Below are 13,651 nucleotides of genomic sequence, written 5' to 3'. Positions count from 1 at the left end.
CGCTACTCCTACACCACGGGGCCGGCTCAAAGTGTCTACAACAAATTATTACCAACAAAAGTGACTAGTTTACTTCTGGATACATTTTAAACTGTGTAATATTACTTACATATAACACATTATATTATTATTATTAATTGGCAAGCCAAGGGTGGCAGGCCACGTTAAGTCTCAAACCCAGTGGTATGTCACCATGGACTAGGGAGACAAGTGAATTAGAATGATTAATCGGCCATCTTTAACATGGTATTCTAAGTTTTCCACTTCAATTCAAGGGAAAATACTTACATAGATGATACCTGTGCTCCATCTGCCCAACCTGATAGCCTAAATGTATTGCAGTATCACATGGTCAGCCATATTAGACAGTATTCAGTTTTCTTGACAGCCACTCAAATACGACAGTTCCTTATTTGACCTCACGAGGCTTGAGTAAACCGCGTTCCAGCTGTCAGACCCTTATTAAAATAATTACAAGAAGCGATCCTGGGGCCTGGTAGTAAGAAGTAAAGACGCTCTCTGTACACCAGTGGTATTCAAACGTTTTGGTTGGTGAACCCCCAAAATCCAATTGTTTTACCTTCGTACCCCCAAAAGTACGAGTATATTGCGATAATACCAGAAATAACAAGTGATTGTTGCTAGCTGCCAAATAAATAATAATAATAATAATAATAATAATAATAATAAAGAATAATCACCATCATCACCACCACCTTCCGCAGCTTATCCCGCTTGCTGAGGGTCCCTGTACGCACTGAGACATGAAAGATTTGTGTCTTATGCGTTTCCTGACAAGACTTTCAACTGAAAATCCCACCCCACCAAAACCAAGAAACAAGGTATAGTCGCCGGGATGACAGGCAGCTAAGCAGCTACACCACCCTGTTCCCAAATAATAACAATAATGTATTATATAGCCTATATATAGTCGCTGGGCACAGAAAAACTCGTAACTCCTTCGAAGTAAAGTTTACAGGATAAGCCCAAAACTGAGCGCTCAGTACAGGGAACTGTTCCTGTCATTTTCATTGCTTAACGATAGCCCAATATTCGACCATTGGGGTCTTCTGATCCCTTCATAAGCAATGAGGCAAGCCTTCACAAGACAGATGGAGAAACGTGGTTTTCTCGTTAGTGGAATTACAACGTTTTCATTGCCTAGCAACGTTATACAGTGTGATTCAGCAACCCCTTCCAATATCGTTTGCTACAGTCCAACTAACGTGCACATGGTTATACGGGTGCTATTCCCCTGCAGGCGTACTGTATGGTACCAATGTTCAGTGAGCACATTTTCCACACGATTCTGAACTCTAGCGAAATGTTATATCATCCTTTCGCAAAACATGACTCCTTGAAATCATGTAGCAACGTCATTTTACCATGTAACTATGTTAATGTGTCGTGCCTCGTGACTGGGTGTAACGAAGAGGGGAATCAATGCATAAAACTACGTAGGAATGCAGTAGTCCGCCTCTGTGGTGTAGTGTTTAGTTTGAATAACTGCCACCCCTGGAGGCCCGGGTTCGATTCCCGGCTCTGTCACGAAATGTGAAAAGTGGTACGAGGGCTGGAATAGGGTCCACTCAGCCTCGGTAGGTCAACTGTGTAGAGGTGGATCCGATTCCTACCTCAGCCATCCTGGAAGTGGTTTTCCGTGGTTTTCCCACTTCTCCTCCAGGCAAATGCCGGGATGGTACCTAACTTAAGGCCACGGCCGCATAATTCCCTCGTCCTTGCCTATCCCTTCCAATCTTCCCATCCCCCACCAATGCCCCTGTTCAGTATAGCAGGTGAGGCTGCCTGGGCGAGGTACTGGTCATACTCCCCAGTTGTATCCCCCGACCCATAGTCTGAAGCTCCAGGACACTGCCCCCGATGAGGTAGAGGTGGGATCCCTCGCTGAGTCCGAGGGAAAAACCAACCCTGGAGGGTAAACGGATTAAGAAAGAAAGAAAGAACAATGCAGTAATTAATGTCTTAAACATCGAACGTACTCTGCTCTGGTCGTACTACCAGTATGTCTCCAGCAGTGTAGCGTACCGGATGTGGTTAGGAGTTCGCCTGGCAATCGGCGGAATGTGCAAGCGGCGGTTCGAATCCTTCATCGTTCAAATATTTTTGCAACGGTATGATGTTTGAATACGTAAACACACACCCACATTTGCCACATTCAAACAGTAGAATGACCCTATTATTCATACTGTGCCCTGCGCATACTCCGCTGGTTAGGGCCTGAATGTACTGTAATCTCTGCTGTAATTCGGCATGTTTTCCATAGAGGAATACCTTGACATGCGCCTCATTTGTGGGGAAGCAAGACAAAACCCGTGCGAGGCACTACGTCTGTACCAGGAACGGTATCCCGACAGGCGACACCCGGCTGCTACGACATTCCGCCGTGTTGAAAGACGTCTAAGGACAACAGGCGTGATTTCCAACAAGCCACAAGTCCACGATAGGCCAGTTGCATCGGGTAAAACAGAAGAGGCCGTTCTGGAGGCAGTTCGTAATAATCCACACATCAGTACAAGGGCGATTGCACGAAAGGTGAACACCAGCCAGCCGTCCGTCTGGCGAATATTACATGAACATAACTTTCACCCATATCATCTTGAGCTACAGCAACAGCTCCATGGGCGAGAATTCGAAGCTCGAATGGAGTTCTGTCGGTGGCTATTAGGTAGGCTGGACAATGATGCAGCATTCGTATCGCATATCTTGTTCTCGGACAAATCGCATTTCCACAATAATGGGAACGTCAATCGCCACGACATGCACTATTGGAGTCCGGACAATCCTCACTGGGTGCGACAGGCGGCCCATCAAGTACGATGGGGAGTGAACGTTTGGTGTGGAATCTTGGGGAGATCATCTAATTTCTTTGAGGGCCACTGGACGGGCCCGCGCTACCTGCACTATCTGCGTCAGGAACTCCCACTGCTGCTGGAGGATGTGCCCTTACACGATCGTTTGACAATGTGCTTGCAACAGGATGGAGCTCCACCACATTAGACTTTGCCCATTCGTAACCATCTGAACGAGGAACTGCCAGCGAAATGGATAGGACGAGGACGCTCTGTTTCTTGCCCCGCCAGATCACCGGATTTAACGCCGTTAGACTTCTTCTTGTGGGGACATTTGAAGAACGTCGTTTACTCTCAAGCGCCGGAAAACTCCGCGGAAACTCATCACGGACGCCTGCCGAAGAATTACACCTGGAATGCTTCAGCGCGCAAGACGATCCCTTGGACATCGGGCCCGAATGTGCATAAACCAAAATGGTCATCATATCGAGCATTTGCTGCGCTAAGACATTGCCAGGGCAGTTGTGTTCCTATTATTTCCGGTCTGTATGTGTCCGGTCTGCTAAGTAATCATCCCTTCCTAGGGCCACACACACACATTCATTCACACACAATTTGCATGAAAGCGGGTATTGAACTTACATTGCGTGCGATACGTATTAAACAAATATTTCAAAATTTTGTAATCTTCGCTCCAGACTCGAACCTCCCACCTGGCATGCAAGCCCGCGCCGCCACGCCTTTACCAACTACACAATGGTTCCACACGGCACACTGGGCAGCTTATAACAAGTATTAGGTTTACTGCGGTCAAAATATCAATTTAGAGTTTCGCCGGCGTGTCAGGTTCGTATGATCCAGAAGGCACCCGCATGTCTTCCAGTGTTTAATACGAGTATGATATTACGGCGTCCTATCATGGTGAGGCGGTAAATACCGAGATATTCAATTGTGTTGTCTGAGCATACCGGCAACTCAGATGTTTTCAGGACGGGATGAATATTGTGGATTGCATAAAACTACATTGGAAGGGGCGGCTGAATCACGCTAACACACACACACACACACACACACACACGCGCGCGCACACACGCAAGTATTATTAAGGCAACAATTACCGGTACTATTGTAATATATGCACTGCTACTGAAAACATTGATGTCAATGAATGGATTTCGAAATAAAGAATTACAAAAGAGCAACGAAGCATAAGTAAGGATTGTTACATGGGCGCCCGCAAGGGGGGGCAAGGGGGGGGGGCGCTTACGCCTCCCTGGAATTCTAAAATGGTTGATGTTCAATTGTTTAATATCATACCAGATTATTTCATAAACTGAACTTACTGACAGTCATCTATGAACTGTTATAAGCAGAAATTTCTGTAAACAATTTAATGTTGCTGACGTTATATTGGTTTTTATATTCAAGAAAATTGTTAATGTGCCCCCCCCCCCCTGGAAAAGATCCTGCGGGCGCCCATGGATTGTTACATACTTAATGAATGAGAGGTACAAACGGACACATATTTTACAATGAATAGCTCGGAAAGGGGACTGTGTATAGTGGTAGACAAAAACAATAAATCAAAACAAGCTTTTACTGAAAATGAGCAGGCTCAGCCCAGTTTTGAACTGCTCACTTAAAACAGTTACAAGTTACGATAAATTTGCGTACCCCCTTGGAACGACTCCGCGTACCCCTAGTGGTACGCGTACCACACTTTCAATATCACTGCTCTACACCATCGGCCTTCTGTCCACCCACACTAGTGTTTAACGTGGCACTAACATACTGAAGGTTTTCGGCGACGCGAGGATGGGAATGCGCTAGGATTGGGAAGGTAGCGGCCGTGGCCTTAATTAAGGTACAACTCCAGCATTTGCCTGGTGTAAAATGGGGAACCACGGACAACCATGTTGAGGGCTGCCAACGGTTGGACATCATCATTCCATAGTAAGATTTTTTAAGCTGACATGAATAAACAGAACATTGCTGTGTAGTGATGGTGGTCGTCGTGGCGGCAGTGGTACACGTTGTTAATTCATTTATAAACTAAAACATCTCAGGTTGACAGTCGTGTGTGTGTGTGTGTGTGTGTGTGTGTGTGTGTGTGTAAACTAACAACTTATATTTTTATGGAGTTTGAATTTATGTATGAAACTGCAGTTACTTAGGTCGAAGACTGGGATCCTCCGGGAACAGAAACACGATACTATGCCAGAATATATTTATGAGCAAGAAAAGTGTTCAATTCGGTCGCAAATTGATGTGGTCCGGGAATGAACAACTCAAGTTTGATTTCCCAGTCATCTTACGGAACGTAGTAGATACCATTCTGGCCCTCAGTAAGCGGTGGAAATATTTGCACATTTATCCTGTTGAGTGCGATGAAAATTGTATCTTTATAGGGGCTTATGACAACGAAGTCGTTGGCATTTATACATATTTTGTCTGACAGCCGACGTCTAGATTCTGTATAATATGTGCGTGTGCTGGACCTTTTCTGGGGGTTTTACTGGAAAAGATGCTCCACCACTTTAAATACGGTATCATTCTGGAATTTGTCGTGAAAAAATGTGTAAATACTTAGGGAGAGAACATATTATGTCTATTTCCCTTGTACCAATGTGCTTCCCAAATGTTAACCATTAATGATTCTATGATCAGAAGGGTCAGAAGGGTCCCTTCATATTTATAGGTTATAACTAAGTATAGCACCAATTATCTAAATAATAATAATAATAATAATAATAATAATAATAATAATAATAATAATAATAACCTCCAAGGAGATAAGCAAAGTTACAGAATATCGATTTGCTAGAAGCAAAGCTCTTTGACCTTTAATGAAAAGCGCATTTCGAACAATGATATGTAGTTATGTGTCTGGCACATTCCAGCAATGAGGGAGAAAGCCTTTAAGAGGGAACAGATCAGAAAGGAAATACTACAAAGCAGGACTAATGCTACTCGTAAGAATTCGATTGCGTTGAGAATGCACACAAATGAATTTTACTACTATAGACGTACAAATAACCAAAGGAAGAATTTTTACAAAAGAAGCAGTGAGCGCTCCAAGAATCAGAGTATGAAAGAGCAGGAAATGAACTGTCAATCAAAGAACAACTTCAATGAAGAAGACCTACCTTGATCTGTAGTTACCATATCAAGGTTTTTATAGGTTCCGATCAGCATCCAATACGAAGTAGATACCACGTTCTTTTGTCTCCGCTCCTGCATGCTGAGAACTACTTGCCAGAATACGGGGAAACTTATCACACTGCACCACTTAAAGACAATTTGTTTTGCATCGCACAGACAAAGATAGGTCTTGTGGCAACGATGGGATAGAAAAGGCCTGGGAGTGGGAAGACAGCGGCCGTGGCCTTAAATAAGGAACAGCCCCAGCATTTGCCTGGAGTGAAAATGGGGATACCACGGAAAACCATCTTCAGGGCTGCCGACAGTCGGGTTCGAACCAAGTATCTTTTTTTTGGCTATTTGATTTACGTCGCATCGACACAGAGAGGTCTTACGGCGACGATGGGATTGGAAAGGTCTAGGAATGGGAAGCGGCAGTGGCCTTGATTAAGATACATCCCCAGCATTTGCCTGGTGTGAAAATGGGAAACCACGGAAAACCATCTTCAGGTTTGCTGCTGACAGTGGGATTCGAAACCACTATCTCCCGGATGAAAGCTCACAGCTGTGCGCCCCTAACCGCACGGCCAACTCGCTCTGCCCACTTAAACAAACACGGAACATTTCAGTATGAAAATATTTGTATAACATCCCCCAAAATGCAAATGATTATAAGGGAAGCCTTCGTGCCTAAACCGTGTATTGGAAAGGGGTTCTATAATGAGCCAACATGTAATGTTGTATTGCGATGATAAGTTACCCTGCAAAGGAGGGCGAAACATCTGCTTCATGAAATGTATGCCTTTGAAGGATTCATTATATCTCACTGTTTACAAAAATCTGGATGGTACTTATTACTGCTGTTGTGTTTAGAATTCTACTGCACCGGGCGAGTTGGCCGTGCGCGTAGAGGCTTGCATCCGGGAGATAGTAGGTTCGAATCCCACTATCGGCAGCCCTGAAAATGGTTTTCCGTGGTTTCCCATTTTCACACCAGGCAAATGCTCGGGCTGTACCTTAATTAAGGCCACGGCCGTTTCCTTCCAACTCCTAGGCCTTTCCCATCCCATCGTCGCCATAGGACCTATCTGTGTCGCTGCGACGTAAAGCCCCTAGCAAAAAAAAAAAAAAGAATTCTACTGCTATAAATATTGGTGTTTTAAAAGAGTATTTTATAACAAAGTATCTAATTTTTAAATTTGAAAACATTACTTGATACGATAGGCTTACATTATAGAGCTGAGACTAAACAATGATACATACAGAATTTCAACATTTTGTAAAGGACACGGCATGTTTTGAAACCAGCATGACAAACCGTAAATTTATTCAGATAGAGGCGGGAATGAATACTACTATTAAAATATAGAATATCAAAAATGTATTTTCAAACTATTTTTGGACTGTTCGTTGGATTTACAAAGTAACATGGTAACTACTTTGCCAATTAGTTCTAAAATAAGTTGTAGGCTATATCATTTCCATAAAAATTCACATCAAGTGAACTACTTAAGTGAACCCTTCTTGCAGAAAACTTTCTTAGGACAGTACTCGATGACAAAAGTAATAAGCAGAGCTCGGATTACATGCAATATCAAAATGAGAAATATGTACATGTGTAGTTAAAACTGATAAAATATGTAGTTAAACATGTAATAAATAAAAATAAATATGTAACTTAATATCTAAGCTTTATTTGATGTATTCTTGTACATACAAGAAGAAACGAAATACGAAAAAAGTTAAAACTGCAGATGTTATCCAACCTCTGATTTTCATTTGGAGGCGCAATTAATAACTAAATACTTTTCCAAATTTTCTGCGGTCATCGAAAGCATTCTATCTGTTAGGATGTCCTTATATATAGAAAAAGATCCTTCATTCTCTCATGAAGTCACTGGTGCGTATTTAAAATTGCCCAGCAAAGAAATGTTTAATTGTAGACTTGCTAAAGCAAGGAAAGTCCTTATTAAGAGAGAAGAAATTTGATCTCATGGAAACACAGATATGCTTATTAGAAAAATGTTCCTGAGGACTTTTGTATGGAGTGCAGGGCTTTATGGAAGTGAATCATGGGCAATAACCGAAGTAAGAAAAAAAGAAAGAAAGAAAGAAAGAAAGAAAGAAAGAAAGAAGGAAAGAAGGAAAGAAAGAGAATAGGCGCTTTTTACATGTGACATTAAACCGAGGACTAACGAAAGGATCAGAAAAGAAGTCACTAAATCTGCGAGGAGAACAATGTGACAAAGTTTGTGCAAGGTAAGATTGATAGGACACAGCTCGAGACACCCAAAACTTGCACAGTAAACATAGGTAAGTGATGCGATTCTTTTGACAGAATACCTCACTTTAAATTATTAAATTATTTTTGGATGTTAGAGACGTACGGTACAGGCTTTTAAAACTATTTTCAAGTGTTTAATTAAAAAACCTCAGTCGATGTAAAATTAGTGAAAAAATGTGTTTTCTTTCGAATGTGCTATATCCTTCAAAATATTTTAAATATGTAACATTTATAAAAATAATTTTTATACATCGAAATATGTAAAAATGTGTAACTTTAAACTCGTGGAATAATGGTGTCAGTCTCTGTGGTGTAGTGGTTAGTGTGATTGGCTGCCACCCCCCGGAGGCCCCGGTTCGATTCCCGGCTCTGGCACGAAATTTTAAAAGTGGTACGAGGGCTGAAACGGGGTCCACTCAGCCTCGGGTGGTCAACTGAGTAGATGTGGGTTCGATTCCCACCTCAGCCATCCCGGAAGTATTTCCCGTGGTTTCCCACTTCTCCTTCAGGCAAATTCCGGGATGGTACCTAACTTAACGCCACGGCCGCTTCGTTCCCTCTTCCCTGTCTATTCCTTCCAATCTTCCCATCCCCGAGAAGTCCCCTGTTCAGCATAGTCAGGTGAGGTCGCCTGGGCGAGGTACTGGTCATACTCCCCAGTTGTATCCCCTGACCCAGAGTCTGAAGCTTCAGAACACTGCCCTTGTGGCGGTAGAGGTGGGATCCCTCGTTGAGTCCGAGGGAAAAACCGACCCTGGAGGGTGAACATACAGGAAGGAATAATGGTCCTTTTTGTGTGATTCACCGACATTTCAGCTTTTCTTGTAGATACATATATGGGAACAGAATATGTAATTACATATAATCCGGGCTCTAATAATAAGATACCTAACATATAGTTATCTACTTAAGAACATGTTCCTCCTTCCCTTTTCCGTTTCTACTTTGTCAGAGAAATAAAACAACGCAGAGGCACAATTTCGCCAATCTAATTCAATATTAGTCTGGATCTGCTATACATTATGGTAAAAAGATCCTTAGGTGAAGGATTATAAAACCAAAGTTGCATAACATAAGGGATGAAGTCAATCTATCAAATTAAGGAGGGTTACTACTGTAAACCATTTGTGCACAGAATAATTAATTCACGTATTTATGGACTACTAAATGAAATGAGTTAGGACTGTACCAACACACTTACATATTGTAAAAGGCAACGTTCTTGTCTCGCATTCTAGCCCTCAACCACGCCTGCCAGCAGACCCAAACCAATTAATATGGTTAACACAGCGTTATTCCTACAACGCACAAAAGGTATTTTGTATTTCCTGGAATCCCAACGTTCTGAACAACGTAGGCGTGTTTTCTCTCCCAAGAAGGAACCCAATTAAGATTTTTTCTGATAGTTGTTGACGTCACTGAGATGTAAATATTGAAGGGGGACATATACATGCATTAATGGAGATAGCAAAGAGATAAACATGCTTTAAGGCCTACTTCAAATTCTTTAAATCCTACTCGTCGTAAAGGTTCGTCGACGGTGGTGAAAAATAGTAACAAACTATTGAACATCCAGGAAGAAGTGAGTAAACAGAGTGTTTATTGTTTCACACATATTGCAATGAAATATTTAATGTCATTTGAATATATCATAGGATCCGTTTTATTTGGATATAACATTTACTGATGCTAATTATTATTTAAGTAGATTGACTCTTTTCTTTCAAGGGCATTTCCATTTCTGGATCACTGAGTGCTGTACTGCAACACACACAGATGTTGCATCCTTTCCCTGACCCCCTCCATTGCCATTCGACGATACCGCCTCCGCCGGCTTAGGCACGGCTTTCGCATACCTCTTGGCGGAGGGAGTCTTGACCTTCCCACCCTGCTGTGCTGACTTAGGTTTCCTAGCTCGCACAGGCTTCTGTGTGATCGAAGCCTGGGTAGACCCCCACCTTCGAGCTTTTATTATTTGGCGTTGCTTACATGAGCAACTGCCGCTTTGGGCGCACCGATCTTCGCACGTGTTTGCGAAGTAAACGAGGAGCCTGGTAGACTCCGTGCTATCAGGGTTAAGTCTGGTGCTTTTGAAGGAGCATTCATGGAATTAAACGTACGGTGCGCTTCCTGGCACGAGAGACCATCCAGGGTCTTGATCTCCTGGATCTTTTTTTATTTTCTGAGATGGACTGGTCAGTTTCTATCTCGAGGAGAATGAAGACCAGGACAGTTAGTGCACTTTTTCTGGGGTGTGGACACTTCCGCGTCACGAGCTTCTCTTCCACATGCACCAGACACGGACTGATTCGAACAATGAGATATTATGTGTCCGAATTTTTCGCATTGATAGCAGCGCATGGGAAGCGGTATACGACCTCACATCGCAACGATAGGTTGTAACCTTGACTTTCTCTGACAACACTGACAGTTTGAAGAAGACAATGAGCGCACACGTGGCAATGTCTTCACCGTTGACTTTGCGCGTAATTCGCCGGACGAGTGTCACGCCACGGAGCCTGATGTCTTCGATCAACTCATCATCAGTGTTAAAGATGAGATCGCGGCGGAAGATGATTATAGAACAAGATTCAAGGATTTGTGCTCTTTCACTTTTCCGCCAAGTCGTCACACATGAGTAAATGATCAGCCCGAAATACAGTGCGCGTCTTCAATAACTAGCTACCGTTACGTATTTTCTTTTTCTTCAAGTTCTCCGTAGGCACCTTCAATGTGTCTACTGAACAAGATAGACTTCACCAGCTTAAAATCTTGCCCATCGGTTGTGGTAGCAACCAGGAACCTAGGGAAGACTGATCCCATGCCTTCACACTGCGCTTGTTCCCAAGAGGTTGCCCCCCCGAGGGAATCAAAAGTTAAAAGGCTAGGGTGGCGGACCATCCCAGGCGGACTTAGATACAGTATTTGTTTACAGACATGCCCGAAAACATTTCCCCCGAATGCCACCCACTCTGATCAGGGGCCTCTGTAGCCGAACCAAGCTGCCAAGGCAATACCACCTGGTCGTAGCAAGTGTTGCCCGGGCTCCGATGTTAGACGATGCCTAACACGGGCTGACTGGAGCAATAAGCGCTAGGACTCCCTTCCTCAAATCGCCCGCAATAGCATGTAACCCATAGCGTATACAGAGTAATAAGTATACATAAATAATTATTAATATGCCCTTCTGGCATTCGGCTGTGCGGGGACCTGCGTTGTCAGGCGGATGCTACTGCTTAGTACATGGCGCTGCCACCGACTGGATTTTTGGGATACCGTCAGGATTTCGAGCTTAATTGCATACGTAAGGGGGTCTCCCAAAGCAGCACGCATATCAAAACTTTGATTTAGTCTAAACAAATCCTCAAGAAAAAAATAAAGAGGGGAATCGATGGCCACATGACCCTTTTAGTTGCCTTCTACGACAGGCAAGGATGTATTTAGTCCCTGCCATCCACAGGGGTTACAATGCATGGTACCAGAGCCACAATCCATTTCCGCGCCTAGGTCGCCCCTTTCAGTCACCTCTTAAGACAGGCAGATGATACCGTTGGTGTATTTTTCATCTGCGTCCCCCATCCAGTGGAGGTGAAAGAGAAAGGGAAAATGCTGATGCAGTGCATGATTTGTAAAAACAGTACGAGTCAGAAAACATGGATAGAGAAATAACTCTAGATATTGACATGACCGAACAACAGCACGATGTAGATGAAGAGGGAGAGTAAATGAAGAATTACTAACCAAATCATCTTCTGAAGGCGAGTTGAGCAGTTCACAGCAGAGCCATTGTATGCTCCTTCTCCAACAACAAAAACGACAAAACGCAGATAAATTTCTACAGCAGAAAAGGTGAAATTCGTGAATTATAGACTGCTTCTAGGAACACCCAAACACCACAAGCAAAACTTTACTCACTGACCGTGTTCATCAATGGAAAATAAATTTAAATGGTTATAATGTGAACGACAATTGCACAAAATAACAGATTTTATTGAACAGGAGCAGAATTTTGCTGACAAAATGAAGACTGTTACAGTAAAAAGTGTACATTTTAAGAATTTCTGAAGTGACGTGCAGTGAATTTTATTTTGACATACAAAAATTTACGACATTAAAGGCTCGCGAATAACTAATTTGCGAAAAGAATTTCAACGCTACTTCATCTTGTCTTTATCGTTTTAAAGAGCGCTTAAAATATAGTAAGCCGTAAAATATTTATAACAACACGGCAAGTTCGAGATAAATTCCAACAACTTCACTGTTGGGAGGATATGTGAAATTTTAGTTATTACAAAATCGAGTCAAATTTACAAAGAACTTGGCAGTACGAGCCCACTTATCAGTATGAAGTTTCACCCCCATCTGGCCTGGATGCATCCACTGATTCGGTTGGGTAGGATGTTATAAAAGCCGTTGTATCCTCTCCTGAGGCAAGCTGGCCCACAACTGCTGTAACTGGTCCTTGATATCCTGGATAATGTCACTGGGACGTGTTTGACGCCCCAGCTGATCACACATATGTTCTATCGGGGACAAATACGGAGATATTTCTGGCCACGGGAGTATCACAACATTAAGCAGACCGATCATAGAGACGCGTGCCGTGTGTGGACGAGCACTGTCCTGTTGACGAATGTCACCGCGATACTGTCACATGGAAGGTAACCTATGAGGACGCAGGATATCCGTGACGTACCGCTGTACCGTAGAGTTCCCTCTATCACTATCAGCCGTTACCTGAAGTCATACCAGATGGCTCCCCACACCATGACGACAGGAGTAACACCACTGTGCCTCTCCAAAACTTTGGAAGAATTGAATCTCTCCCCGGATCGTCGCCATGCTCGTAGACGATGGTTATCCGGGGTAGTGCGGAACCGCGGTTCATTGCTGAACACAATGAGACGCCATTCATCAGCAGTCCACGCTTCCCGGTCACTGCACCACTCCAAACGCAGCCGTTTGTGTTGTGGTGCTAACGGCAGCCTACGCTTGGGACGGTAGTTCTTAGTCGGGCTGCTGCTACTCTTCGATCCATGGTGCGGGATGATACAAAATGTTGCAGGGAGTCCACTGCTTGTTTTCGGATGGCAGGCGTAGATGTAAAGGGGTTACGATGTGCTTGGTGCACATTACAGCAATCCTCCCTTGTGGTCAGACGTGGTCGATCGGAACCTTGTTAACGAGTATGTCTGCCCCCACGTTCCCATGCCGTCCAACATTGGGCCACTGTCACATCCGCATGCCCCATAGATCTTGATATTGCACGATTCAACCAGCCGGCCAAATGGCTACCCAAAATGTGGCCCCTTTCAAACTCTATCAGGTCAACGAGAATTACAACTCTTATCACCCGCCGATGGTGTGTAGGTGTACGAAGTTATATCGACACCCAACCATTTCTTCTGGGTGCTTC

The 13,651-nt window shown here is 43.5% G+C and overlaps 1 protein-coding gene across 1 annotated transcript in view; it reads right to left on the bottom strand.

The window, feature by feature from the left end:
- The window catches only part of Ephrin (ephrin), a 167,807-nt gene that overhangs the window by 138,792 nt on the left and 15,364 nt on the right, over window positions 1–13,651 (bottom strand). The window contains exon 2 of the mRNA XM_068226017.1: window positions 12,973–13,262. Within this exon, the coding sequence (XP_068082118.1) occupies window positions 12,973–13,262 (290 nt within the window). The remainder of the gene's footprint in view (window positions 1–12,972; window positions 13,263–13,651) is intronic.

The sequence above is a fragment of the Anabrus simplex genome, chromosome 2 (assembly GCF_040414725.1).
Source record: "Anabrus simplex isolate iqAnaSimp1 chromosome 2, ASM4041472v1, whole genome shotgun sequence".
NCBI lineage: Eukaryota > Metazoa > Arthropoda > Insecta > Orthoptera > Tettigoniidae > Anabrus > Anabrus simplex.
Note: the sequence above shows the minus strand (reverse complement) of the source record. Positions and strands in the feature narration are given on the sequence as shown.